The 27,631-nt window shown below is 51.0% G+C and overlaps 9 protein-coding genes across 9 annotated transcripts; 6 read left to right on the top strand and 3 right to left on the bottom strand.

The window, feature by feature from the left end:
- The first annotated feature begins 3,580 nt into the window (after nucleotides 1-3,580).
- On the top strand, nucleotides 3,581-4,227 carry EDD37DRAFT_316343 (uncharacterized protein). The gene has a single exon (XM_062811384.1). It carries the CDS (start codon nucleotides 3,680-3,682, stop codon nucleotides 4,064-4,066), a length of 387 nt encoding a protein of 128 aa, XP_062671620.1. The 5' UTR covers nucleotides 3,581-3,679; the 3' UTR covers nucleotides 4,067-4,227.
- Nucleotides 4,228-6,751: 2,524 nt separating this feature from the next.
- Nucleotides 6,752-7,646, top strand: EDD37DRAFT_316295 (uncharacterized protein). Its single transcript, XM_062811383.1, has 2 exons — nucleotides 6,752-7,217; nucleotides 7,295-7,646. Exons 1-2 carry the CDS (start codon nucleotides 6,933-6,935, stop codon nucleotides 7,514-7,516), a joined length of 507 nt encoding a protein of 168 aa, XP_062671619.1. The 5' UTR covers nucleotides 6,752-6,932; the 3' UTR covers nucleotides 7,517-7,646.
- Nucleotides 7,547-9,507, bottom strand: EDD37DRAFT_316279 (catechol O-methyltransferase, variant). The gene has a single exon (XM_062811382.1). The coding sequence runs from the start codon at nucleotides 9,364-9,366 to the stop codon at nucleotides 7,777-7,779; it is 1,590 nt and encodes a 529-aa protein (XP_062671618.1). The 5' UTR covers nucleotides 9,367-9,507; the 3' UTR covers nucleotides 7,547-7,776.
- Nucleotides 9,508-10,051: 544 nt separating this feature from the next.
- Nucleotides 10,052-12,389, top strand: EDD37DRAFT_625448 (CDW92 antigen). The gene is made up of 2 exons (XM_062816236.1): nucleotides 10,052-10,583; nucleotides 10,631-12,389. Exons 1-2 carry the CDS (start codon nucleotides 10,266-10,268, stop codon nucleotides 11,984-11,986), a joined length of 1,674 nt encoding a protein of 557 aa, XP_062671617.1. The 5' UTR covers nucleotides 10,052-10,265; the 3' UTR covers nucleotides 11,987-12,389.
- A 454-nt stretch (nucleotides 12,390-12,843) lies between these two features.
- Nucleotides 12,844-14,833, top strand: EDD37DRAFT_562408 (MFS transporter; the record flags this gene model as incomplete). Its single annotated transcript, XM_062813910.1, has 6 exons — nucleotides 12,844-13,109; nucleotides 13,175-13,268; nucleotides 13,334-13,584; nucleotides 13,724-13,757; nucleotides 13,833-14,142; nucleotides 14,199-14,833. The coding sequence occupies 6 exons, from the start codon at nucleotides 12,844-12,846 to the stop codon at nucleotides 14,831-14,833; spliced, it is 1,590 nt and encodes a 529-aa protein (XP_062671616.1).
- Nucleotides 14,834-16,152: 1,319 nt separating this feature from the next.
- EDD37DRAFT_316051 (putative C2H2 transcription factor) lies at nucleotides 16,153-17,344 on the top strand. The gene has a single exon (XM_062811381.1). The coding sequence runs from the start codon at nucleotides 16,297-16,299 to the stop codon at nucleotides 17,188-17,190; it is 894 nt and encodes a 297-aa protein (XP_062671615.1). The 5' UTR covers nucleotides 16,153-16,296; the 3' UTR covers nucleotides 17,191-17,344.
- A 1,355-nt stretch (nucleotides 17,345-18,699) lies between these two features.
- On the bottom strand, nucleotides 18,700-20,566 carry EDD37DRAFT_648186 (uncharacterized protein; the record flags this gene model as incomplete). The annotated part of the gene is made up of 3 exons (XM_062817978.1): nucleotides 18,700-19,056; nucleotides 19,105-19,674; nucleotides 19,727-20,566. The coding sequence occupies 3 exons, from the start codon at nucleotides 20,564-20,566 to the stop codon at nucleotides 18,700-18,702; spliced, it is 1,767 nt and encodes a 588-aa protein (XP_062671614.1).
- Nucleotides 20,567-22,161: 1,595 nt separating this feature from the next.
- Nucleotides 22,162-23,960, bottom strand: EDD37DRAFT_316047 (uncharacterized protein). The gene is made up of 2 exons (XM_062811380.1): nucleotides 23,481-23,960; nucleotides 22,162-23,395 (listed from the first exon to the last, which is right to left on the bottom strand). Exons 1-2 carry the CDS (start codon nucleotides 23,760-23,762, stop codon nucleotides 22,451-22,453), a joined length of 1,227 nt encoding a protein of 408 aa, XP_062671613.1. The 5' UTR covers nucleotides 23,763-23,960; the 3' UTR covers nucleotides 22,162-22,450.
- Nucleotides 23,961-25,452: 1,492 nt separating this feature from the next.
- On the top strand, nucleotides 25,453-27,355 carry EDD37DRAFT_315965 (TAP-like protein-domain-containing protein). The gene is made up of 2 exons (XM_062811379.1): nucleotides 25,453-27,247; nucleotides 27,311-27,355. The coding sequence occupies exon 1, from the start codon at nucleotides 25,906-25,908 to the stop codon at nucleotides 27,226-27,228; it is 1,323 nt and encodes a 440-aa protein (XP_062671612.1). The 5' UTR covers nucleotides 25,453-25,905; the 3' UTR covers nucleotides 27,229-27,247; nucleotides 27,311-27,355.
- The last annotated feature ends 276 nt before the right edge of the window (nucleotides 27,356-27,631 follow it).

Genomic DNA, 27,631 nt, shown 5'->3' with positions numbered 1-27,631 from the left:
AACTTCTCGCTTTCGTAGGCCGGGGGTCTGCTTTGGGGATGTAAAGTAGCGATCGTAGTAACTCATACTGGCGGAAGTGTACAGTTCTTGCGATCCTGTCATTATCAGGGTCTTCTTTATCTCTGCATTTCTCGAGGGGCTCGAAATGACCATCAAGCAGGTATGTCTCCTTCGGACGGCTTGCTCAAAGAGACTGGACCATTTTCGTCCTGCCAACCGAGGAGATGTTTGGGAGGAAGTGACGATGCTTGGATGGTGAGAGCAAGGACCATTCACAGACGCCGAAGGAGAATACTGGAATACAGCGATCTTTTCTCCGGCTTCGAGTCATGTCGACAACATCAACTGCCGGCTGTAGGGCTAAAGTTGTTCAGCAGCAGGATGTTCGTCCCTGCCCCCTGTGGTTGGGTTGGCACATGGAGACACAGAGCCATACGTAAGGTCCAAGAATACGTATGATGAGTGGCTGTACCAACCAAGAATTCTCAGGAGTGGATACTTACGCATACTCCCGAAGCATCCAATCTTGTGACGAGGTCGGGAAGGCACTCACTAGAAGTGACGGACGTCGGGTGGCCGACTCGAGCAGCATTCGAAGCGCTTGCTTTTGTTAGTTTGCCAGTCCGTCCGGCAATACTGTCCATAGTCTCTGTGGATGGAGCGCAAGAAGTCTAGCAGTAATCGGCTTGAAAGAAGAAGTTCATAGCGTGGGGTGTGCGCCAACCAGCACTGCGCTTGTACACCAGACACCTATAGCTGTATGTTGGACTCGTTTGCGAATTCGGCCATGGGAGCACCCGCACCTGACCTCGGATAGTGCGGCACCAGATAGCGCACCATCAACGTTAGACCACAATCGAGCATGAAGCCAAGAACTCCTTGCTTGCACAGCTGCGTGCTGCTGTCACTGCCAGTGGCAGGTCAATCATGTCGATACCGAGCGATCAATGGGCTCCCCACCGACCATAGACCGTGCTGAATGATTGCCTCGCAGATGATGTCCGTTCGAAACTCGACTGAGCGTTGATCGAAGTACGGACTGTGATGCTGAATAGTCGGCTTCGCGATGCGAGATGGCGCCACTCAGAAGGCGTACGTAAGTCCAGGTCTCGTCCTGGCTTAGCAATAAGGGTTTAGCCAGGGGCCGGCCATGCATGACCATGATATGTTAGGCTTAGCTGGCAGGATTGAGCGGGGTAGATATTTGGCGCAAGAGGGACCCTCGAAGTCTTGAAACAATGTTGCTGTGGCCGCGGTGATCAGCATCGATGGACGGGCGCGGGGTCAGAGTCCAATTGATTGTTTGGCATACCGTAGTAGCGTATGTGATTCGACCATCTCCGAAGCGAAAATGCCCAAAGCCCGCAACCTTAGCGAGATTGGCATATGAATGAAGCGCGAGAAGACTCGTGCGTTAGTATCTGAACCAGTAGCCACAATCACTCATGATTCATGTGTAACAAAGGTGGAGCGGTTCTGCGCGGTCCTAGGGCACAACCGGCGGAAACCTTGAGTCTGATAACGAGCCGAAGCGTGCCCTCGGGATCATCTGGACTTGAATGGGGTACCATTCCGTCATTCAATTCTCCCCTGCTAGACGCTCGAGTTTGAGCGTATGAACGATAGACTGTTGTTGCTGATCGCCCGCCGATTAACCGAGGAATCGCTGGGTCAAGTTGCACAAAGCACATCATGAAGGTGCTCTGGCGAAAGGTGAGTGGAGAGTCACAATCTTCCCCACTGATAAACCACAAGGTAAAAAGTTGGCGCTACTGCACAAAACCGAATAGCTAGGACGGGCCTTTCCTAATGCCCTCTTGCGTAGCGGCAGATCAGTCATCTTTCTTATCCAGATAACGATCTTGACTAGCTTGGGCATAGCGAACGGCACAATTCGATGGTTGACTGGGATGTCATGGGAGATCCTGAAAGGAAGTGCAGGCTGACGTCTTCTGTAGTATTCGTGAAATCTGCCCAATCCCCCTGGATGAGGATTTTTTCGAAAGCATGCCACTTCTGCAACAATGTGTATGGGAAAAACGTGACTCCTCTTACACGACTTGAGTATGGTTGCCACTCGGGCGAGATAGGAGTGAGAGGTTCAGGGCGTTCCATGCACAAAATTGTGGACGTTGTATGAAAGATTTTCTGCCGATGCATCGTGCCGGGTTGTTGAAGTGCCTCACACTCGAACATACGGGAGAAATGCTGTCAAAATGAGTAGTGTGGCAATTGACAAGCCCTGCAGGCAGTCAGTCGAGGACCGTGGTGTGACCGGGCCATTCAGAGACACTTGACATCCCACGCTCTTTGCTGGGTCCCAATCATCAGCATGTCAGGGCCATGCGCATGAGGTGCCGCAGACCCTGGGCGCAAATTTGATGGTGTCGAGACGATGACGAATCAACAAGAAGGGCGCCATTCCCTGAATGGCCCGACTGCTGGAAACCCTTGCTTAGGTGCATCCCCAGGTTTGATGGGATGAAGAGGCGTAGGTTTGGACAGCGTCTCGACTTGATATGGGCCCGCAATGGCAAACTATCGAACGTGTTCCAATGCTGAGGCATCGAAGATGTCCGCTTCCCACACAGGAGTGCTGTGTATTATCTTTCACACCACACCAGTGACGAGCCACTCAGCACTTATCGGAAAATTGCCATAGTATGGTAAGATCGTGGTCAGCAGGAGCGTAGCACAATTGAGGACCGCTTAGGGCTGAGCCATGGATTGTTGACGATTCGTAACGAATTCAGACGCAATGCAGTGTTTCAGCAGACGACCGTGCGTAGGCATTTCGACAGCACCGTGCAGGGAGGCCGCCGCTATGAATGCCATGCGAGACGGCTTGGCTCATGATCGTCGTGCTCAGTGGTGTTATTTTTACAGCGAAAAAATTGTCTTCGTGGCAGCTTGATGCACAGGGCTTCATGCTTCAACCTGAAATTCTCTGGCCTGACCTTCTCGTCGAGTAGCGGCAGGGTTGCATGAGAGCATGGGATTGGACAGTAAAGGATGGTGCCTTGATTGCGAGGCAAGGCCCTGGCTTACAAGAAATGAATGATTTTGTTTAGCTGCATGAAAGCATGACCGGGGTTGTTGATGAACTAGAACAAAAGCACTCAAAGCCTGAAGAAATGTCAAGTGAGGAGCATACCTAGCAGCTAAGTGTGTGGGTGGTGGGCACTTGGTGGCGGTGGTGGTGTGGGTGGGCGAGTAAAACTTGGAGCTGGACTGGAACAGCCATTTCCTCTTTCAGGCGTGCCCAATACTCCTCAATGCCATACCAGCCAGACACACCTGAACTGCACCCAACTCATTTATCTTTCCATCATCCCTCCCTCCATCAACACATTTCACTTCCTGGCTAGTACAGAAGCCCTGTACTGGTATATCATTGACTCATTACTTTCCTTCCTCCCTTTCGAGTGTATGAACCTGAAGACAGAGAACGCCTTGGTTCCACTCGCACTTTCACATTAACGGAATGACATACAACCTGTCTGCGTGACCTCGATTCACCTAGGACAGAAACACCTTCTCTGCCACACCAAAGGTGCTGCTTGACAGTTGCCTTGCGAAACCTCAAGCCTATAAGCTTTCCGGCCTGCTACTACCATACCAGCTGAATCCTTCCCTCTCTTACAAACTTCCCTTCATCGTCCTTCACAGTCGTACGAACATGGATTTGGTTCTCGGAGACTTCTGCTTGTCCTGTGACAAGCAGACCAACGGCACAGCTTTCTGTTCTTCAGCCTGCCGTCTCACACAACTTGATCACTTCACATTGGACTCGAACTCCTCATCTCTCGGTGACACAAACACCAGCTTCTTCCCTCAACAACGACCCTCCTTATCCATCTCGACAAATGGCTTCTACCTTCCACCAGCGTACGACTTCTCTATCCATCGAACATCCTCTTTCAACTCTCTCTCGGCGTCTTCTGTATCCTCCAGGCCACATAGCCCTAAACTGTCTGAACAGGCACAAAATGATCTGAAAGATTATGTTGGGTTGTTTGATCAGACAAGGACACTCCGTCGAAGAGTATCGATGCAAAGCAATTGATGTGGGAGACGCAGTCATACCACGACACTTCACCTACATGACTATATGGAATACGAGTTGATGACGAGCGAATGGGTACACTTGAGACTGCAATCTTTTCTTTCATGTGCTTTTAGATTGCATGGGCCTGAGGCTATACGAAAAAAGCATGATACGGCGTTGCGGGGTTACACTCTTCACTCAAGGAGACGTGTGTTGTCATTGTTGAGAAGCATTACACACTGATGTTGTTGGATGGTTACTGCTTATGTTTTGCATGAAGCGTTAGATGGCAGGACCTGTGGGTGTTGTGAGCGATATTGTTGTTATTGTGATATGAGACATGGAGTCAATATCAAGAATGCTTTGGTGTTTGATCAGGACTATTGAGATGGATCATTGTTTGGGATTCATGGGTTGCGGATGGGACAACGAGGCCACCAAGTCGGTGGACCTGTATGATGGCTTGGATGCTGGGATTGCATGGTCTTGTCGGGAATTTTTGCTTCACCATGGCCTCGATGGACTCGAGTGTATCATGATGAAGGAGCACAGCACTCACTCTTCTCTCTTTCACAAGTCACTTTCCTACGTTCACTTCAAATCACGACAGGGCGTCAATTTCTATTTGTGTTATGGGAACCAACTCTACTTTGAGACAGTCATATCCATCTTATCATATGTCCCTACATGAGCCAGCGCTCAGGGACCCGAAATGAAAAAAGCCAAATGTCCAAGAGGGCATCTTGTTGGCAATTGATACTATTCACTCCTGCACCCTCGCTATCTTCTGCTCTACCATCTCGTTGACGTTCTTCGGAGTCTATCTCCGCCCCGCCCCGTCCGTTTCGTTGGCCCCTTCCTGCCATCAAACTTTCACAGCACGGTTCGAGGCCAGATACCCGAGGTCGTGAGGCGCCACTATAGCGATCGAAGTCGTAATGACTTGCTGATCCTCTGCCCCTTGCAGCTTTCGACCTCTTCAAGATTCCACTCGATCTGGTCCACAAAAGGACCGGCGCGGTTTCTTTCCCGCTTGATCGATCAATCCAGAAGAACATTGCCGTGCAGGGTAAGTCACTGTGCCGATCCGAGCGACGTCAAGACTCGGAGCGAACACGTGCGCAGCAAGCCGTGTCTTCCTGGACTTCTCCTCTTTGTGCCGTCGTGGGACCTGAAATCTATGACCTGTAGGACAAATGTCTTCGTGCAGGATCTAGTCTCCGATGGGTCCTACCTTACAAGCGCCGATGGTTGGATCGAAACCTTCGGAGTTCGATCTCCCAGCCGTTCTTGGATAAGGTATCCGTTCTCTAGCAATCTGTCGCGTGCACCCTCCATCTCTTCCAAGTGTTGGGGTTCAACTTGTCCAGCTGATAGGAGCACCTGCCCATCACTTTGCTAATTGGGACTTCTTACATGGATGCAGACACAACACGCAAAGTCGTGGATGGTATGGTTTACTGGAAGAGGCGAGTGTCATCTCATCTCAGCACATTCGCTGGAAACAGATACATTGTCTGTCGCCTCGCGGCAAACGAAAGACATTACCATTGATCACGAGTTCTCGTGACGAACGCCAGATAAAGCGCCCGCACGAGGTGTGGGCAATCTCACCGTGATAGATGATAATGCACAGTGCTTGACTGCATTTGGGCATTCGCAAGAGATCCCCGTGGTCATGCATGTATGAGCCGATCTTGGAAAAGCAATATGCTCGTTCCATTCATCATCGCAAGAGTGAATACTATGCGAGGAGGACGCCGCCGCCGCGGCACCGAAGCAGCTGACCACAGAGCCAGTTCTCAGCTCAATCAAGCCTCGCATTGCCAAAAGACGCAACGGGACGAGGCTGACCCAGTCACACCCTCTCTTCATTCATCACTATTCTCGTCGTCGTTCATGGCGACCACCTCCGTAAGACTATCACTAATCATCCCACGCTATGTCGCTCCAAGGGCCGGTCCTTTCCAGCTGAAATTGTACATGTTGACCCATCCACTCCGGAAACCGTGATCAGCCATCCTTCTCAAAAGTTCCCACGCGAAAGAAGTGACAAGGCTGTAGTCTGTCAGCGCACGGCTACCCTTGACAATATGTCACCCATCTGACACCTCGCAGCCTGAACCTTGTCAGCTTTGATAAGCCATCACTTTTCCGTCTTGTGACGCAGATCTCCTGCTCGACCTGCTTTCCAAAGCACTCGGACTTGAACGTCTCACTAGGTGCCCTGAAAGCTAGAGTAAATAAGCAGCCTTAGGCATGCCAGGCACAAGAGGGTGGTCATGGTTCAACCATGCTGACCAAACGGGCTCATCCGTCTGACGAGTATCACAAATCAAGAGTCCCCTTGCATGTACTTCCTCGCCCGCATGAAAGACATGGTCTGGTGCGCATTTCTGCCATCCGCCATCCCTGTTGACCTTTTTTGGCCTGTGCTTTTCTTTTTCCAGGTGTGGAGAAGCAGCAAAATCCGGGGCCGCCAAGCCAAGCTGTTTAAATGACAACTTCCCGGGCACACCCATAGAGCGTGCACAGGCCACTCTTTAGGTGATGTGGCGGCGCCTAGAGCAGAATATTACGAGGTGCAGGGCCTAGTGCAGGCAGCTTTCACACCAATCTCAGAAAAGAGGTTGGTTAGGCTTGCCGCCTATGCCGAGTAGGTCGTGATGGGTTGAGCATGTACCACACTGTTCGGGCCTCCAAGCGGGGTTGGACTTCTTGACTTTTGGTGATCAAGATCACTGCCAGTTTGGCTTTTTGTCTGCAGGGAGGAAATGAATTCCTGTTCACTCTGCAGATTTTAGCCCCCTCGGTTAGATGGTTACACCCTGTTTAGACTTTCTTTTCTGTAGAAGGGTGTCTTCAAGTATGTAGCCGGGTGCGAATGTGTGCGATGCCCCTAATGTTATCGACAACACATCTTGTGCGCTGGGCTTTTACTCTGGCGATTGCGATATTTCCCCTGGAAAATAGATCTCCACATCTTGGCTTCGATAGTCGTTCCTGCATATCCCATCGTAGTTGTATCTTCCTACATATTGAAGCTGGCCACGTCACCAGAGAAGAATCCACAATAACGAGGGAAGTCTTGACAGCTCCATGCAGGCTACCACGCGAGGTGACATCGACAGCAGTAACTCGGGCGGCATGTTCCATTACTTTGCCTGAGGTACGGATTTTTGCTTGGCTCAATCTTTTCAAGGCTGAGCGCAGCGATGCACCAGCACCAGAGTTAAGACATCGCAGGTCGCTTTCGAAGAGAGATTGAATGATGACCACGAGTGCAGTCAGCTGCTCCCCCACGCTATCGCAGTCCAAGAGCCATACAACGCAATTATGGAGAGGATTCGCCAAAACCAGCTCGGGACTGCCCAGAAAGGACAAGCGGAGGTAGTCTGCGCCCCCAAATCGCAAAGGCTTGCACTAGTGTGCTGCAGGCGTACTCTGCCACCAGTGGTACAGCGATAAGGCCAGCTTTGTCGGCTTTGGCAAACCCTTTACGCGAATTTCGTGCTCCTGTGAGATGATGCTCTGAAGTTCGACCGTATTGATTCTGGGAGCTGGAAAGCTCAATTTGAGAGTCGTACTGAACTTGTTGTATACGAACCAGCTACGATAGCCGCCTTTGGTTTCTCAGGGTCAAATGTATACATATCCAGCTGGGCGCAGCATGATGATGATTGCTTTGGGAACTGGGAACGCCCAGTATCATGTGCAAAGCGTCGCATTCACGTCAATGCCTTCTTCTCGGTTGTCTCCGAGTTTGTGGCAACCCCAACCACTCCGTTGCTGAAAGGGGCAGCTTCGGGGATAGTGCCGGATATGATAGACATCAGCAGTCGAAGCGGAAGGTAGACTTGGTAAGACCACCAGAATGGTACCGGATCTTGGAAGTCATATGCATCATCTTGCCAGTAGACCAAGTGGCAGAGTAGCAACATCCAATGATTGAAAACGTCGACAAAGGTGGAGTGAAGGGTGAGTAGCCTGATGAGTGGTGCATACCCGAGTCTCAGGAGATCCTGACCAAAGCTGTAGACTCCGGATGTGTTCCGACTTGGCATCACGACTTCTGAATCCAAAGACTCCTTGTTGAAGGAGAACTCTGACTGAATCCCATCATCATTCTTCGTTCTGGTGGAGGTGGAGGACAAGTAAGCCTGACATAGCTCATCGGAGCCTTTCATCCCTTGGAATAGAAGCATAGCGGTTTGGGACTGGACTGCAATCTCGACAGGTAGGATGTTTTGCACGATTCCTCTGTCAGTGACCTGCTCTTCCACGCAGAAATCTACTCCCAGATGAGTATTGAAATCAGGCCCTTGCTTGGCTGCAAAAGTCTGCATGTAGTGCAGCATTGACTTGGTGAGCGCAGACTCAGGATTCGCGGCCTCGTAATAACCTGCTTGAGTTACAACACTAGCAGCGAAAGCTGTGACTAGACCCTCAACAATGACCGAAAACGTGGAATATCTTGGCAGGTCGTCGGTGATCTGCTCGAGTCTCCAGGAGGATGCTTTGTTGATAGGAACAAGCGAGAGCGCATTGTAGGTTTGACTCAACGACCTCCGGGGAAGCAATGTTCTAACAGAACTGACGGTCACTGCTGGGTGACCTGGGCTGTAAAGCAAGTATTTTCGACGACCACGAGACTTGTGCAAGACGTTATGGACTTCGTCCCGCGATGCGACCTGGTAGATTTCTGGAACAGGCAGACCCATATCTTTGACCATTGTCAAGAATGTATCTCGAGTCGCGAAATTGACGGCATCATCCATTGTAAGAGCAAAACAACGACATTTTGTGGTCTTCTCGATGAGAGCTCTCGCCTGGCCTTCGAGTCCCGGGTCACTGGTGCTTGTGCAGTTGATCCAAATATCGACTCGTCCTTGTTTGATGATTTGCGCCAGGCTTTTGATGTAGTTTAGAGCTCTTGTCTCTCCAGAGTCGGATGACAACCGATGAAACTTGCTCAAGGCTTTTGATAGGCGAACAGGGATTGGGACCCCTTCTGGCTCATAATCGGCCCCGATGACTCTGTGGCCATCTTCATGAAAGGCTCTCGCCAGTCGCAGCCCTTGAGGTGTGTTGATTCCAGTCAAAAGCACGGTCTTGAAAAGTGACCGGCTTTTGATCTTCCGAGGCTGACGGCGGACGAGGTTCCGTGATAGCACCGATGCGCAAATATAGTTCAAGACCAGGAAGGATGTCGAGAGTGGAATGCAAGCAAGGGTGAGTAAGATGAAACCCAGATGCTGCAGATTCTTGCAAATCGACCCGCTTTGCCTGGGGCGCCTGAGTGATTGGGTCGAAGACATGGTTTTCGACCTGTTGTTTCGGATTTTCGGTAAGGCTGGCCAGTTGTGGGAAATGATATGGGGTTGGCGCAGCTTTAGCGAATGCGTAAAGGCCTATCCGCGTATGAAGCCAAATGTTGACATGGTACTTGGTTGGGCTGCCAGGGAACTGAGCAGCAACGAATGTGCAAGTGGGCGACGATATCCTACCCGTTACATGTGAAGCTCGAAGGCGGCATATCCTGATTCCTCAGGTATGACCAGGCATGACCTCATGCTTGAAATTGAGAATGGGCAACGTGCATGTGCAAAGAGACGCGGGATCTTGTGAGCATGAAGTTCGTCAGACATGACTGCTTAGTTCGCAGTTGCATGCGTTCCAATGGAGAGAGTGAGAGAGGTGCCATAAAACAGTGTCAGACTGCACCTCAATTCTACGTCTTCCCGGAGCACATTCATATTTCCTCAGCCACAGGCGTCCGGGGCTACATCCGGTCAGGGAGGCGTTTAACTGGGCGGACACCCCGAGATCCATCGCCATTTAACCGTGCATTGTGGCTGTTGCTAGCCTGATTTCCGTGCAACCTCCCCGCCAATTCATCCAATTAGGCGTGTTATGGCGATCCTTTCCGTTAGAAAAACATCATGACCAGCTGAACATTTGAATTCGCCCAGAGCGCAAAACGTAAAGTAAATGTAGAGCCAAGGACTTGCCAATATGCACATTGCCTTCGATCCCTGTCCCTGCGCACTGTCCAAGCCGTGTTGCTCTGGTGTTTGGTCTTCCCGCACTTGTAGCACAAAGTGGTGACACCATATTTCGTCCTCTTTTCCTCATCACAGACTACCTCTGCGCATCCTCCAGACGATCCAAAAGCGTTTCCTCATTCAGACTGAAGCAGGCCAGCGCGGCGGTCAGCATGGCGCATCAAGGTCAAGCAGCAGACTATTACAATGGTTCAAACAACGGCGGCGGTCAATATCAACAACAAGGGTATCAACAGTATGCTCCTCCTCCCGGCCCTCCTCAACAAAGCTATCAACAGTATTCTCCTCCTGCAGGCCCTCCGCACCAAGGCTACCAGCAGCAGCCACAGCTTCCTCAGGATCCCAAGTATTCCCAGCAGCCCCCGACGTACGGAGCGAACTTTGTACCTCCTCAAGATGACAAGCAAAGCTTCCAAGATACATTCAAGATCCAAAAGCCCAAGTTCAATGATGTATGGGCTGGATTGCTGGTATGTCATGATATTTGCTATGGCAGATCAAGGCTGACAAAGAGTAGCTCATAGCAACATTCCTGGGGTTTGTGGCAGTCTCTGGCCTCACTCTTTACCGGTATTCACGCTACCACAAGTTCAACGGAGGGGGCATATATGGCTCTTCCAACGACTTCTCGCTCGATACCAACACCATCATCCTTTTCGCTTTTGTCCTCTGCATCGCATGGGCGGTCTCCTGGGCTTATTTCCTAGCTGCGCGCGCTTTCACAAAACAATTCGTTTGGCTTACGGGAATACTAAACTGCGCCTTCGCTGTCGGGACAGCGGTCTACTATCTTTACCGTCACCTATGGGCAGCTGGTATCATCTTCGCCATTTTCGCAGCCTTCTCCATTTTCTGTTTCATCAGCTGGATTCCGCGTATTCCATTCGCAGTGGTTATGCTTCAACAGGCCATGGACATCGCTAGGATGAGACGCGTCCACGTTTTCCTGGTTAGTCTCATTGGTGGTATTCTCAGTGTTGCCTTCGCAGCATGGTTCTCTGTCACCCTGGTGGCAGTATATGTCGCATACGAACCAAGCAGCTCTGGCGGCACCTCCAATCCCTCTTGTGCGAGTGGAGGCTGCTCTAGCGGCAAAGTCCTTGGTCTTGTGGTTTTCGTCACTTTTGCCGGCTACTGGATTACCGAATGGCTGAAGAACACAATTTATAGCGTCATCGCTGGTGTGTACGGCAGCTGGTATTTCTGTGCCGGTAAACCTGGTGGTATACCCAAGGGGGCCACCGCAGGGGCATTGAAACGAGCGACAACGTATTCCTTTGGATCAATCTCTTTTGGCAGTCTCATAGTCGCCATCATCAACATGTTGCGTCAAGCTTGCAGTATCGCGCAGCAGCAAGAGGCCGCAGACGGCAATATTGTTGGGTCCATCATGTTCTGCGTTCTGGGGTGCTTCATCGGCATTCTCAACTGGCTTGTCGAGTTCATCAACAGATATGCCTTCTCCCATATTGCTCTGTACGGTAAGGCATACATACCAGCAGCCAAAGACACCTGGAAGATGATGAAGGACCGAGGAATCGACGCACTGATAAACGACTGTCTCGTGGGCCCCGTCCTCACGATGGGCTCCGTATTTGTGGCATATCTATGCGCTCTTTTCGCCTACCTTTATCTCGAATTCACTAAGCCTTCATACAACGATGGCCGGACATTCACGCCTGTGATAATGGCCTTCGCCTTCCTCATTGGGCTTCAGATATGTCAAACTTTCCTGACTCCAATTGGGGCTGGTATTGACACTATTTTCGTTGCAATGGCCTGGGATCCACAGGTTGCCATGACCGACCATCCTGAATTTTGGGAACGCTTGGTGCATGTTTACCCTCATGTCCAGGACCTTATTCACGTCTGAGAACATGGCTTCTAGAATGTTGCGGTTGTGCAGGAAAAGGATGGTTTGCAGCGAAATTTGCGGCCATGGACACGCTCCACGTAGCGGATGTGCAATCCCGCATGCATCACTAGCTATCAGTTTATCAGTCAATACACAATTGACCAAAGAGAATGAAAGATCTCGAGAGCAAGCGAGCCTTTAATGCAGCATATCTAGGCGAAATGCCCCCTTAGCCGACTTGTGATCGAGGAATGTGACATGGTAGCATTACATACTGTAGCATGCAGCAACATGGCCCTTTTTGATATGGTGAACTACCTCCACATACCGGTTATATGTTTTGCCAGGTGCGTATCTCGCGCTAGGTGTTGTACTTATTAGCTTGGCCTCCCCCAAAGAGGCAGCTCCTCAGCCCTGTCTATCAGTTTCTTTGAGATGACGACAGGCGCGACCAGGAGTCTACATAGATAAACTGACTTACATTACTTTTCAGCCAATACTGCAAAGCCGTTTTACACCCCTACCCCTAATCTGATCTCTGATCGCCCGTGTCTTCTGCCCGGTGGATGTCATCGAGCATTGGAACGGTCTTCTCCTTGGAGGAAATCGTTTACCGACCTGCTCAATCTGGACTTGATTGTCGCGATACCGCATGATACCTCACGAAGCGACGCTATGGCTGCGATGCTTCGTCAGTGGCCGCAATCTGCGGCCACAACTCACACTCGATCTATATATCATGGCTAATGTCCACCATCTCGGAGGCACACCTTCAGTAAAAAGACCTCCTGCATCTGTCTCATGATTGACACGCGACGCGAACCAGTCGAATCATGGACATCAACCCTTCCGAATCCCTGGCTACTGGCGTAGTCATGGAGGAAAAGTCACCGCACAACCCTGGTAGACTGGGGAGTGTTGCTACACTTGCCTCACTCGACGAGGCGTTAGGACAGCTTGATATCTCAACGAAAGATGCCGACGAGGCCTTTGCTTTCCTCAGGGACCACCCCAATGCCGTCGAGATCCGCGAAGAGGCAGTCGCCATTCTGTCCGACCCAAAATTGACCAAGAAGCTGTTGAGGAAGATTGATTTCACCATCATACCGTGCATGATAGCCGTGTACTTCCTCCAATTCCTGTGAGTCCTTGGATGCTCCGTACGAGGAGCCCCTGTTCTCAAAGCACAACTAACGGTTACTCTAGCGACAAGACGACCATTTCATACGCCGCAATCATGGGCCTTCGAACGGACACTCACCTGAAAGGTCAAGACTATTCGAATATAGCCATGATGTTTGTAAGTTGTACACCACAACTCAACTCACTTTTCCACTTAGGGCGGAACTGATTTTACGCCTATAGTACATCGGTTACCTCGTGGCAGAATTCCCTACACAATACCTGGCGCAACGCATCAGTAGGTTGGGCAAGTACCTTGGCGTTAACGTTATGTGCTGGGGAGTTGTGCTATCTTGTATGGCTGCCACTACATCTTACGCAGGCTTGATGGTCTGCAGAGTACTTCTGGGTATTTTCGAGGCGCCTGTCGCACCGATTCTCGTCTTGATTATTGCTATGTGGTACAAAAAGGGAGAGCAGGGCCGCCGCGTCAGGTGAGTCATCTTGGTTCCCGGTTGTGCGACTTCTGCACCTCTTCACCCGCCCACCCCGCCCTCCCCCTTCTTTCCTCTTTCCACCACCACCCTTTCAGCAAAGAAGAAGCCTCTACTGACATGCGATTCTCTTCAACAGCTACTTCTACGTTTGTAACTCAATTACACAAATCGTCTAAGTCTCCCCTGGGACAAGTCTCTCGATTTGTTCTCGTTTTTGCCGATACAGGTTGCTGACTGCCTCACAGTTCGGCTCCGGCATCGCCTATGGCGCAAGTTTCACAAAGGGCAAGTTCGCCAGCTGGCGTATCTTTTTCCTGATCATCGGTTTGATGACCATCCTTTTCGGCGGCTTAGTTGCCACATTTCTCCCTGACTCGCCTGTCAAGGCTATGCGTTTCACCGATGCTGAGAAGGTTGCCGCCTTGCTGCGTGTCAAAGAGAACCAGTCGGGCACACAAAACGCCAAGATCAAGAAGGAGCAAGTCATTGAGTCGCTGAAGGACGTCCGGGTTTGGTTGGTCTTCTTGTCCGTGTTGTTGACATCAATCCCTAATGGTATGTAATGGCGGTGTTCGACCATTATGTGGAACATGACTGACGTTGCACAACAGGTGGCCTGTCAAACTTCTCGTCGATCCTCCTTACAACGTTTGGCTACAGCAGTCAGCAGGCACTCATCTTGGGCATGCCTGGAGGTGCCGTTGGTATTTTTATCGTCCTTCTTTCCGGTTATCTCTCCGACAAATGGAACGACCGATCTTTGGTCATGCTCATCTGCTTGATACCCACCATTATCGCTGCCGGTCTCATGTATGGGCTTGATCCGACCGGTGTTCCCCACAACAAGGGTGCTCTGCTCTTCGCTTCTTACCTCAGTGGAACATTTGGTGCTGCTTTCATGTTGCTACTCGCATGGAACGCCAGCAACCTTGCCGGTCACAGCAAGAAGGTCACTTGCAATGCGTTGACATTGGTGGGCTTCTGTCTCGGCAACATATTGGGCACCCAGACGTTCCAGCAAAGTGAGGCGCCAGGCTACAAGAGTGGAAAGATCGCCATCGTGGCATGTTTGACGGCGCAGGTCTGCGTTTGCTTCGTCTTGAGATACTGTAACGACCGCCTCAACAAGAAGAACAGGGAGGCTCTGGCGTCCATGAGTGAGGAGGACAAATCTTTGGCCCGGGAGAAATTGGCTTACAGTGACGAAACCGACCGACGCAACCCATTCTTCATGTATACTCACTGAGCGCAAGTCCTGCGATCCAGCTAAAGATAGACCTGTCGGACTCTGATACTGCCCTCCACGCAGCAAGTACATATGGCTACATAGATCTGCGTATATCACTATCGGAATAGTAAACCACTTCGGTTGACAGATCATCGATTTTGAATGGCATACCTACGCAAGCCTAGGTATATAAGCCACAATCGCTGGCGTGGCGCCAATGCTTATGCTGTATGTGAGCAGGGGGGATACGCACGACCGGATGCGACCTCGCAAAGTCCGACCTCAGGTCATCCTGTTCACAACATCGATTCCCATCCTTCATATTACCACCGTTGGTTAGTCCCTAAGAACATGTTGCTCACAGGAGTTACGCCTGCACCACTCGGATGGTGAGATGGTATATGCTTTTAATAACGCTCATGCGTCCGAATGACTTGGCCGCCCCCGTGATCAACGGTCTGCGCCTCGTGCCGCGTTTGCATCGTGGGACACTTGTTCACATTCTTGGAATCTTACCACGGCGCGAGTGAGTGCCTGGTACGGACATGAAACAATCCCACCGGACCCGAATACCTGAAGACTGCATCCAAACGTATCATCAGAGAAAGTTGTGACTGGCCATTGGACAACCAATCCTCCGGACAATTCAACCCGGGACCCAGAGAATGCCGAGAGTTTCCCCAACCTGTCAACCATGAATCATTTCGCAGCTAGCAATTGGCGTTTCAGGAATTCTCAAAGGGTTACAAACACGATAGCAGAATGGCTACTGATCGATGTGGTCTTCCAGGCCAAGGTGCGGGTGAGGAAACACTGGTTGCCCTGCCATATCTGCTTCGCTGAGCGCGCGTCTGCCATCCGCCACTAACGCGGAGCAACCTGCCAGTGATGAGTCACAAGACATGCTCATGCTCATACATCCCCCGTCTTTGGATGTTTCTTATTCCTTCATCTTGGTCACATGGTCGTTTACATGGTCTTGACAAATCAGACTACGTGCATTCGGCGTTTGGGCTCTATCGTACATGGTAAGAGCGAATGGACTCACTGAGTGGCAACCGCTTCGGGGGCTTAGGCACCCATCCCTGCGTAACTCAGGCAGCACTCATTCGGTTCTATTCGCAGCATATGACCAATACACTTCACACCCTCTATGGATAGCCACTCAAGACCAGAGGTACACCTGTCTCTGAGAATGCAGGTGGCGCATGACCCAAGCCGGCACTGGCGCCTCGCAACCTTTATTCTATCCTCGTCTCCAGGTCGCCTAGGCCATATGCCGAGGCCAGTGGTAAGTCTATGGTTTCGCAAGAGCATTGCGCAGCCTCGCATCAAGCATCATATCCGAAGCGAGCCACTTACCACCTTATAACAACATCACAAGAAGCATACGCCCTTGCTCTTTCTTGCCTGGAAGATTCTGCCTTCGCACCTGCCTGAGTGTACTGACGTGTCTTGCACCGAACAACCATATTTTCGACATGATCATGAAGCATGACTACCTGCCCTCACCTCCGTCTAACGAAGATACAGCATCAGAGACAGCAACTCACAAGAGAAAGATATCCATCAGCATCATGGACGATTATGTCCAGGCCCCATTGTTAGACAGTCTGAGCACCATCCAAAGGGCACGCCGCAACCGTGCACCACCACGAAATGCCAACGGTCAATATTACTGTCGACATCCGCACTGTCAGGGCAAAGATCAAACATTTAAGAGGGTTTGCGAATGGAACAAGCATATGGACCGACACGAACGACCTTACAAGTGCCAGGAAGTGGGCTGCGAATTGAACCCAGGGTTCACTTACTCTGGCGGCTTGCTACGGCATCAACGCGAAGTACACAAGATGCACCTATCGACGAAGCAGCCGCTTTACTGCCCTTTTCCCAATTGCAACCGCAGCTCGGGCATAGGCTTTACGAGGCGCGAGAACCTGGAGGAGCACAAGAGGAGGAGGCATGTGGACGAGCAGATTTCAGAAGAACCCGAGCAGGATGAAGCAGCAACGCAACCATCGCAACCACCGCCATCGCGAGCGACAGAGCCAATCTCAGAAGAGTCTCCGGCGAAGCGAATGCGAATGTTGACGCCAGCGCCACCACCAGAGGTTAAATTTCAAGTACGTGCCATAGCCGAAGTGGCGCAAACGCTCAGAGAACGTGGCATGAACGAGCAGCAACTCCTCGAAGAGCAGCAGTCACGAATACTGGAGAAGGACGACATGATCAAACGACAGGCAGCCGAGATACGACGACTGCAGAACTTTATCAGCGCACTGCCACCCTCCGCGGTGTTCATGTCGACATCGACTTCGCGAGCACAAATGGCGCAGCTGCCTGCTGGTGGCGGCGGCGGCAGCAGCGGGTGATATTGGATAGATTGGTCTCTTTTGTTCTTCTGCAATCGGAGAGGGGACAGCATCGGATGATGCCCCCTGTGTACACTTATTACGGTCGCTTCTCTTTTGTTCGGGAATCAAATATACCCCACTATCATGTACTATGAATCATGTCGCTATGAGTCACGAAGGTCGAGAAAGCATTGGAAAGCACGAAGCAACAATGGTGTGGAGAAACATCCAGGCATATCCAGGCACCAGTGGTGGAAGCAGTCGTTTCAGGAGCGTGGAAGAGAACGATATTGGTTGGACCGGAAGAGTGGCGAGTATGCCGAGGAGTCATCGCATGGAAGCGGCAAATTGGTGAAGAATACGAGGCAACAGGATATCTGCTCGTACACTACGAGTGTATCGTGGCTGTGTAGTGTCAGAAGTACGCGTGGTGTTGTTGTCGATCGTCGTTGTGGTCGTGCTGAAGATCCAAGTACGAGTTTCGCCACAATGAGGCTTTTTGGAGGCCGCGGAGTTGAGAAATAATTCCAAGCACATGCCTTGCCTGCCCGGGTGTAATTTGTGCCGATGCCGAACACTGGAATATGATGCTCACGTGATCAGTTCTTCAGACGACCTACCGTCAAGATGATATACAGAATTTGAGGTAGAATCACAACCGAAGACTACAGCCAGGGACAAGATGCACAATTTCTCAGAGACAGAACTGGCATCGAGACTACCGTGATGGGCAGAAACCATAACTTCTCATAGTGCAGAAGTCCAGCCTAGAGTACTGTCACTACAGAATACAGACTTGCCCAGCAACATGACTGCCACCGAGACTGCCGATCAGTATATACAGAATCTGTCATAGAACCAGTACTTAGGCTACAATCGATTTAGGATTCCGGATGCAGAGTTTCTTCTGTACAGAACTATGACATCTCTGTATCGGTTCGTCCCTGAGCATTGCTTCAGGACAGATCTCCAACATTTCTGCATGGATTCATTCCTTGAGCATTGCTTCAAGACAACGAAATAAATCTTTCTACTACCTAGTATTGGTAGAGTCCCTTTCTTCCTCGCGTGTACAGTATTGGTTTGTCTAACTCTCAACTCCACCTCTTCAAATATTTCTGGAGGATGTACCACCGTAACTCCTCATCCTGTCCGACAAAACTCCCGGCGATCCTCAATATGTCGCCACAAAGTTTTGTCTGGTCCACCATGTTTGGGTAAAATCCCGTGGGCATTCGGGAATTTTTCCCTGCACGACCAATATATATGGTTCGCGGCTTATCCCTGGAGTGAGGGAAGTCGCCATTCTTGTTCAGAGCATGTCTGAGATGGCACTCGACCCCTTGAACCTTTATAGATACGAAAGCTGCAACTGCAGCATTCCAATATATGTCAGAGTACCGGCCGTTGTGGTATCGCAAAGTATTTCTCACAACTTGATTGAGAGTACCGCCCAAAATGTTCATTGTCAGCATCTGCAATATTGCAGCGCTGAGTGTCATTATCTCATTCATTGCCGTTGCTTCATCAATCGTGTAGTCGGATTCGTCCCGCTACCTCAGGAAAGTGCTCCAGAAACGTTCTGCCCACGCTCCAGTTGTCGTAATCAGTAACATGTTTCGTGAACCGTGATGTCAAAATCGTTGCTCCGGTTGTAGGACTCCGCTCCACAGCAGCATCCATGCCGTGACGCCAATTGACACTCCAGTTGCAATTGATCAGAGGTGTGAGCCAGTCGCGCAGACGGTGGATGGCGGCATCTCGTACGGGAGGAATCGGTATGGTCTCGATCGCGGGAACGTGCGGAACCATGCACTGGTATGGTGTAGGCTTCATCATTTCTGGGACCTTTTGATAACTCTCGGGCGTAGGAACCAAAAGCCACTGGTCAAAGTCAGCTGCTGAACATTTCACCAAGAAGACACGACTTACCCGCATCATCAATGTTAACATGTAGGAAGAACCCAGTCGAGCAAAAACATCGGTATCGTAACTGCGAAACACCTCGCACGCCCACGAGGCGCAGTCGAATTTATCCTTATTTGTGCGGTCGCGAAAGAACAAATCCACGGACACCTCGTCGTTGGACCCGAGAACATCAGCCACGTGAATTCCTTGTTCTAGCATCTGCTTGGCTCCCTGCAAATAGTGGGTGTATATGCGACTCATATACGAATCGTCGGGTATGGTTAATGGCAGAACAAGATGTCGAGGTATCCGCAGTCTCGTTGCCTGGTCCTCCTGCGCCACACAAAGATCCCAATTGTTCGGGGCTGGTGTGAATGGTATGGGCGTCGACACCAACTCGAGGTATGGTACAGTGGCTGATGAAGCTTGAGGTGTGGACGACATTGGTATGTCTGTATTGATATGCTGCGGAAGATTTGTCCTTCTTGGGGTTCCTCGGGTGGTCGATTGAGAGCGGCTGGAATGGTCTGATCTGCTCGACGAAGAGACTGCTTCGGAATATTGACGTTGATTCTGGGGTGTCACAGGCGTCACCTGCGGCATTTGTTAAAGACCAGGTCTGTTTGGACGAAAAAATGTTACTCACTTGTGGTTGTCCCTCGGGCCAGCTGGTGGGAGACCGCATTTGGAGTGCAGGGTGCCATGTTGATCGCTCCACCATGTCAGGTTGCTCGGCAAAGGACGAAGGCCTGTCAAATAGTGATTTGGACGAGCTTGCAGACCAGGGCGGTGATATGTACTTCTCGGTCGTTTCTGTTGTCATGAAACGCCGTAGCAGTTCCTCTCCATCCGACAAGGAGCTAGTCTTCAGGGTTGATAGCAAGGACGCGACTGTGGGAGAATCGGGAACTTGTCTGCGCTTGCTGGGCTCCGACGACCCAGATCTGAAACTTGATGCATGACGTCCGCTGTGAGCGTGCAGGCCATCCATATCCTCGGGCGATAGCGCTTGTTGAGTTTCGGTCGACGGAGATTCGGCCAGATCTTCCTGCGTGAGCATTGTGTGGTCGAGACCTTGGTCTTCACTGTCCTTCAGGAATCGCTGAATTGCGTTCATGGATTCGTCTCTGCTGGCACCGCTGCGAATATACTGAAATAGCGACTCGAGGTGATGTGATGGGCCATATCGAATACCTTCAATGAGCCCATCCAAACTCCCCTGGTACGACTTGGACTCATCGATGGTCCGCTGCAGAGCTGCGCGACGTCTCATATCGAGAGACAGGTCAATGACACACTCTGTGCCCATAGTCTGGCAGAGTTGACATGGGGGCGGTCCTCCCGTACACTTTGTTTTTCGCTTCTTGCATGCCTCGCAGGCTGCTGAAATTCGGGCACTTGGTTGTCGTTTCTTCGGCTTTGCTAACTTGGAAGGCTGGCCTTCCTTAGTCGGGTTCATCTGTTTTGCTTTTGGGGACGATGGCATTGTTGGCCTGAAAGCTCATGCATCTTCCCGCTCCGCTAATACATCGCTGCGTATAGGTTACGCGTTGGTCATTCTGCCTGCCTTTTTCTTTCCAACGTTGTTGTTTGGAGTCAATGGCTGACATCTAAAGAATAACTGGGTTGATATTTTGTTCGAAATGCGCGCATGTAAAACGGGGACGATCGTACAGTGTACGACTCTCTAGGACGAAGTTCGAGGCACTGGCGGCAAACTTGTGATTTGTGTTGATTCAGTGTTGACGGAGGGAAAAGGCGCACCAGACTCTGGGCATTCCCATTCGGTGGATTGGACCTAGGTTAAGAGAGCCGGAGCTCAAATTCCTAAAGCGAGGATTGGCTTAGCAAAGGTACCGAAGCAAGCTTGTCCAGACGGTGACAGCGGTATGGGGGGCGCAGATGTTGGCAGCCCTTCTTAAAAGAAGCGACGATCCCACTTAGCTGATCGTCAGATCGGTCAGGACTCAGGAACAACTACACGGGGGAACTACGATTCCTCTTGGTTATCGGCCTTTCAACTGGTGGAATGGAGATCTTACCGGGTCAATTCTGCCCCCCAAAACCTACCTAGGGTATGAACGTCTAATGCAATCTGGGTGCACACGAGCGAGAAGGAAGTTCTAGACTTCAAACTTCGTCAACGGGCCGGATCTGACCTGCCATTTTGGATCGTGGTTCCAAACTAGACTGGTAGTATCGTGCCTAGGTAGGTATGTGATGCGCAGGGGTCCACGTCATGGCCCATGTCTTTTGCTATAGTAATGATTTTCACTATCACGGCAAATGCAAATGGCAACACGGTCGACGGTGTTAATCGGAGAGCCATATGCCAGTGGCCCCTAGACATGGAGATAAGTCGCTAGCAACCTAAGTCGGTCCCAAGAACGCGTGGCGCGCAAGATCCCTCCCAAGTGCTGTACATACATCACACCGCCCGGTCGGTGTCCTGATCTCCTCTCTCCAAGGGGTCTTTTAAGGGTCACTGTCTAGGAGCTGCTAAAGCGTTTAGCCAACGCCACAATCTGGCAGGCTTGGATCATGATTCCGAGGGGCCGTAGAGTTTTGCATCAATCAAACACTAAGGTCCCTAGTGAACTCCCCCGGACACCATGTCCGCCCCTTCATCGTTACCCTGTCGGTTCCGCATATTGCAATTGGGAAAACGTGGGCGACTCGATCGGATTTTTTCTTCGCTCCATGGCATTTTCCGAAGCCTTTCACACCAATTGCAGTGGTCTGATGTGCGTATGACCAATCAACAAGACCCGATCCCAACGTCTAGTACATCTTTCCCAACATCGGCAGGAATCAGATTGGACGTGCAAAGCGCGATACGGATTGCTATTCCTAGAGACCGTGGGGATGCAGACCGACGACCCCGTACGAGTCTTTCTAGGCGTCTTGTCAACCTCGCTTGATGAAGCACCTCGGCACAAAACTAAGGCAGATGATGACGAGTGATGATGGCATTCTTACAAATGGCGAATCCAAAGTCCCGCCGAAAAAATCTGTGCGGACTGTGACCGGACCGTTCCCCGACAATTTTTGTCGCTTTCGCCTCCCACAATGGCATGTTCCATTGTTCCATCGTGTTTGACGGGGTCGTACCCGACACTCGGATTCAAAACATGGGTGGTTCGCTCCCCACGGCAGTTGGTTTACATCTTGGATACGATCCTTTTTTTGATGGATACGAGAACGAGGCCAGTCTTACTTACTGTGTAGTAATTAGATCCAGGGGCAGAGAAGCTTTGGGGGTTTGTTCGCCAAACTCGCTTGGCTCGCCGAACAGCCTTAGAACGTGGAGGTACACCGTAGTCTGATTCTTTGCTTCGAAGGGCTTTTCATCCATGGTGTTAATCTCTCTTTAGGTGGTGGATGTTACGATGAATGGGGCAGCGGGAGCATTGTCGGCAGTATCTATGGCAGTAATCTTTGTGGGATCAATGCTTTGTGGCCGTTTGTGCCACATGCCTGAGCCGTCGCCCTCGTACGACCACCACTCCTGAAGCCGGGAGACGATGGCTTTCTCCAGAGATTCTCGAACAGCCTCGATCTGCACGTCTACCATGTGGAAGGTTGTCAGATGGCCCTGGACCGTGAGGTAGATGACGGTGTGGGCTATGAGCATCCACGAGGTTTCGCATTCGTTCCACGGATCGTTGACGTCGATATGCCCGTGGTTTAGTTCGATTTCGTCCCGGAAGACCGTAGAATCGGGGTCCGGGCAAAGTTTAATCGACAAAGACTCCAGGTTTGTCATTTTGCGGATACTCTTCAAGATCTCGTCCACGTGGTTGTAGAAGGGGAAGATGGCGATAAAGTTGAAAGATCTTAGTGACGTGAATAGCGGATCGGCAATGGCGGAGTTGTTGAAGTGTAGGGCGGTCAGAAGGGATGGGGTGCGCCGCAGAAAGAACTCGTAGGTCGTGTAGGCTTGGAGACTGGACCCTTCATTTAGAGTTAGAGTGTGCCATTTTCTGGCCGTGAGGATGGTCGGGAGCGTGTCGTCGTCACTGTTAACAAAGTTCATTGGGGAGTGCGACTCCGAGGGTGGTCCCGAGGGTGAATGCTCGAGACGTAAGATTTGATAGGGCATATTGAAGGCCCAGGCATCGGTGGTCCATGTGTGAATTCCAGCGAGAGCGTCAAGGACTTCGGGAGGTGCGATGATAGTGAAAGTTGTCAGGCACGGGAGTGCGTCGAGGAGGCGAGACCACCATGCCGGGTGAAAGTGGGTGAAGTGCGATTCTAGTGGTGCTGTTATGGTGAGGATGCGGGATTGAAGGTCGTGGTTTTGGAGAAAGGTGAGCTGTATCGTTTCGTTAGGTTATCCCTGTCTGGCTTTGGAGGAGATCTTCTGGCGGCAGCTTGGTCGGATGGAGGCAAGTACTTACGAGATTGGTGATCTGTAGAGGGTGGACGGTCGAGTGCTTGAAAAGGAATGGTAGGGAGAGTGTGCGGAGGAAGCGACTCGTAAGGGAGAAGTGTTTCAATGGAGGGCTGGGTGAGGAGGAAGAGGAAGAAACATCGTTGGCATTAGGGGAGGCTGATGGTAGCTGATGTAGGGATTGTGGTGCTTTGGGTTTCTGGAGGATCGTGGTTTCGAGCGGACTTGCCGTGTCGAGGAAGGAGACAACCCGGGAAATGATTTCCGTCGGGAGAGTTAGGAGGGCCATGCTGAGAAGGCGGATTGGAGCTGAACGACGTTGACTGCCTTGATATTCTGCGGTGCTGTAAGAAATGGCGTGGAGCTTTTCGTGAGTGTTGTGACAACCACGAGGTAAGTTGATGTGCCGTTGGATGTTGGAGTATGTAATGAGTGACGTCTACACTGCGGGGCTGAGCTGCTATGTTGTGATCAACAAGGAAGTACTTGTGATGATGTGAAAAGGAACTCGGCTGGCAGCAGGGTGCCCCCTCGTCAAGCCGTATGCGATCTTGATATGTACCTCCGTAGATGACTGACAAGTTGTATAAGCGTCTGGAACCCGTATATCTTCAGGTGCAATAGCAACGATAACTCGATACTGTCTGTTGCTGACTATCTCATAATCATGAATGGGGTCCGCAGATCAGACCGAGTCTTGATCAGAGGTTTCCACGTCAATCTTCCTTAGAGACACTGAGTATCTGTTCATTGGTGATACAGCATGCACCGGAAAGAGCAGCATGAATCCTGTCTTGCGTCTTCCAGTATTGTGCCTGGTTGTTATCTTGGTACACATATATAAGAATCATCTTTGGTGGTAGCTCGAGGTGATTGATGGCGTTGACGATGTATTGTGGGGTAAACAATTCTTCACGTGACATAAGTCAAAACGCGGGGATGTCTCGCTCGAAGTGACGTCACAAATCAACCCGCCTGCTATGGCGCACCTTGCAGAATTTCTGTGCGACATACTGCTGTTACGAGCCAATATGGAGTTTGCTCAACTCTCCGAGCCAAGCTTCTGGCTTCGAGCGCACCGCTGGACGGTGAAGACGTGTTACAAGCCGGGTTAGGTCATATCACCATTGACTCACCGAGCGATTCTACCTAGGTGGAAATGCTGAAAGTGTCCTGGCTAAGTGCGAATGAGCCATCTTCCGTGACTACCGTAAGTTATCCGCCGTCATTTTGCTCACATCTGCACCTATAATTATACCTGCAAACTGGAGTTCAACAGGTTTAGAGAGCAAAATCTCGGACTTGCTGCTGTCCGGCGCTTTACGATATTGCGTCGTATAATCGTATTGCTTCCCAACTCGATCAAAATGCAGTCGACGATATCGATGTCTCTTCTTTTCGGCCCCGACAAGAAACCCAGGCTCACCCTGCATGCCTAATGGACCGTTGCACGAACGAATGGAGCCCAAGAAGGTGAGATTTTGTCCTTTTGGCAGCATCTTCTTTCGAAACATGAATTCACGGAGAATTACTGGATTCGTGATGCTCAACTCATAGCTGAACCAGGATTCCGCCGCTGAATTGATCGTCGTATACGCCTTGTCACCGCTAAGGATGAAATTGTGGTTCCTGTGTGGCACGAAACAAAGAAGCGAGAGTCAGAGAGCGAAATAAAAACAGCCGAAGAGCAAGCTCTTCAAGCCTGTCAGGACATCCTTTGGAGTCATCCATGGCAGACAAAGTTCTACGTATTGAGAACAGCCGGTACGAAAGGACCAAAATCGTCTCCGTGCTAATTATGTCGAGAGATCTGCAATCACGATATTCTCGTCAAAGGGTATGACACTGTGGGAGAATTCCTGGTCCACTGGTCCATTGGTGTCCTCATCTACGACCTCCTTATGCCCAGCCTTGCCCAGCCTTGCAGCGGCGCATCACGCCAAAAAGGATTAAGTCCACATCAGCCAAGAGCACGAGACTTCACCTGGAGGGCCTGATCAACACCTCTTTCTCCACATTACCCGACTATGGGGACGAACACAGACTGAGTCGATTGATTACAACGTTGGCTTGGGGGCAGTGCCTGCGAAGCCAGATTCCAACGACGTCATCCGGAACCGTATATAAAGCGTAACAGCATGGACGGAATCGCAACGCCTGGCATGACTAACGGAACTAATTTGTTGTCAAAGACCAAAGCATCACTATGCCAATGAAGAGAATACTAGCGACCCTTTTGCTCTTTGCGGGCGTCCATGCCCTACCTCAAAGCAAGAGAACGATTGAATGGAAATCTTGTCCTGAACTCAACAAACAAATCTTCGAGGAAATAGGCCTGGAAGGTGCACCCTTCGACTGCGCAACATTGCCAGTTCCACTCGACTATACTGATCCCACGTCGGAGAAACTCCCGCTGTCTCTGTTCAGGATCAATGCCACCAAGAAACCCGTCCTCGGCACGGTCCTTTACAATCCTGGTGGTCCAGGAGGAACAGGTGCTGAATCTGCCGTATGATGGCCCAAAGCTGATGGAGAACATGGGAGGGCAGTTCAATATGGTCTCATTCGATCCCCGTGGCACAGGCAACACGATCCCATTCAATTGCACTCCCGCAGACAGCTCTTCCCTCACAAGACGTGAGACTGGAGCCCTAGTCAGTACAAACGTCACGGAACACTTCCTTCATGGTGGATGGGACGACGCTGTTACCAGGGCAGACTTGTGTCAAGCTACCAACAACAAGACCGGACGCTTTCTTGGTACAACATTTGTGGCTCGTGACATGCTCCACATCATCGATGCCCTTGGTGAGGATGGCATGTTACGATACTACGGCTGGTCTTACGGTTCAGCTCTGGGAGAATACTTTGCTGCCATGTTCCCCGATCGTGTTGATCGCATGTTGCTCGATGGGGTCGTGGACCCCAACGTCTGGAAACTGGGCCACCGCAGCAAATACCTGGTCGATGCGGACGCAGCTATGCAGGGGTTCGCTGAAGAGTGTGCCAAAAACAAGAACGACTGCGCGATTGTCAATGCTACTGGTCCTGCAAATGCCTCCGAGATCTTTGAGTGGCTCAACGTGCTACTCGAGCCTCTAGCTCAGAATGCGACAAACTCTGAAGAAGCATGGCAGGTGTACTATGCCAGCAAATCGTACATTTTGTCCCAGCTCTATTGGCCGTCCAGGTGGCCGACGCTTGCACAAGGGCTTGTGCTCGCGTCTCAAAATGTGAGTGCGATTGTCGGAGACACATCAGCGTCGGCGTTATCTACGGCATACAACCACGGCCCGGACTCAGTCGACGGCATTCGCTGCAGCGACGCCATCTTTCAAGTTTCTTCACCAGACGATTACCTGCCCCAAGTCGAATTACAATCTGGCATCAGTGAAAGCTTTTCTGACATTGGCTACGAAGCTCTTTGGACTTGTGCGGCGTGGAAGATGCCCAACAAGGGGCGATACGAAGGAAACTTCACAGCGAAGACCAGTACTCCAATTCTCCTCGTAAATGGTGAGTACGATGTCACAACGCCGATCCAGGGCGCGTACAATGCAAGCCGTCTCTTCGACGGGAGCGTGGTGCTGGCTCATTCTGGCTATGGTCATGGCATCATTGCCAGCCCGTCGAAATGCGTGGCGAACTATATCTCGGCTTACTTCGTCAATGGCACCCTGCCTGACCCAGGCACTCACTGTAAGCCGGACCTGGGACCATGGGAAGCTGCAAATGCTACGGGAGGCAGTGCTTGAGGCCTCGGACAGGATCAACGTGTTCACCGTAGTCAGAAACGGTTGTGACAAGACTGGGTTGGTAGATCACAGGCTTACTAAGTCCAACAATTGATGTCTCTCTCCACCTGTATTTCAATTGCTTGTTCCCAGTCACTCCACGGCCATCGAGAAAAGCAAGTCGACCGCAAAAGTATCCTTCCACTGGCTACTAGGTGTTTGTTCTGCCGTAGAGCAACTGACTGTTGTACTCAACATTGGGACGTTGCGGAAGTACTGCGCCTTGCACCATTGACTGCGCCAGCATGATACAGTATTCGCTGTTAGAATCATTGGCAGAGAAGCACAAGGAGGCCTTGCCATGGAACAATTGTAGATCTGCGCGAGTTGAGGAGACGTTCAGAGCCTTGGTATTGATGAGTAT

Source organism: Exophiala viscosa (genome assembly GCF_022695815.1).
Source record: "Exophiala viscosa unplaced genomic scaffold EDD37scaffold_3, whole genome shotgun sequence".
In the NCBI taxonomy this organism is placed as follows: domain Eukaryota; kingdom Fungi; phylum Ascomycota; class Eurotiomycetes; order Chaetothyriales; family Herpotrichiellaceae; genus Exophiala; species Exophiala viscosa.
The sequence above is the reverse complement of the archived record's forward strand: the minus strand, read 5'-3'. Positions and strand labels throughout refer to the sequence as shown.

Coding starts and splice junctions, on each gene's coding strand:
- EDD37DRAFT_316343 (XM_062811384.1), top strand. CDS start 3,680: ATGGATTTGGTTCTCGGAGACTTCTGCTTGTCCTGTGACAAGCAGACC.
- EDD37DRAFT_316295 (XM_062811383.1), top strand. CDS start 6,933: ATGTGTGCGATGCCCCTAATGTTATCGACAACACATCTTGTGCGCTGG. Junction 7,218..7,294: donor GTTCCATTACTTTGCCTGAG/GTACGGATTTTT, acceptor AAGACATCGCAG/GTCGCTTTCGAAGAGAGATT.
- EDD37DRAFT_316279 (XM_062811382.1), bottom strand. CDS start 9,366: ATGTCTTCGACCCAATCACTCAGGCGCCCCAGGCAAAGCGGGTCGATT.
- EDD37DRAFT_625448 (XM_062816236.1), top strand. CDS start 10,266: ATGGCGCATCAAGGTCAAGCAGCAGACTATTACAATGGTTCAAACAAC. Junction 10,584..10,630: donor ATGTATGGGCTGGATTGCTG/GTATGTCATGAT, acceptor GACAAAGAGTAG/CTCATAGCAACATTCCTGGG.
- EDD37DRAFT_316051 (XM_062811381.1), top strand. CDS start 16,297: ATGATCATGAAGCATGACTACCTGCCCTCACCTCCGTCTAACGAAGAT.
- EDD37DRAFT_316047 (XM_062811380.1), bottom strand. CDS start 23,762: ATGGCCCTCCTAACTCTCCCGACGGAAATCATTTCCCGGGTTGTCTCC. Junction 23,396..23,480: donor CTCTACAGATCACCAATCTC/GTAAGTACTTGC, acceptor GAAACGATACAG/CTCACCTTTCTCCAAAACCA.
- EDD37DRAFT_315965 (XM_062811379.1), top strand. CDS start 25,906: ATGCCACCAAGAAACCCGTCCTCGGCACGGTCCTTTACAATCCTGGTG.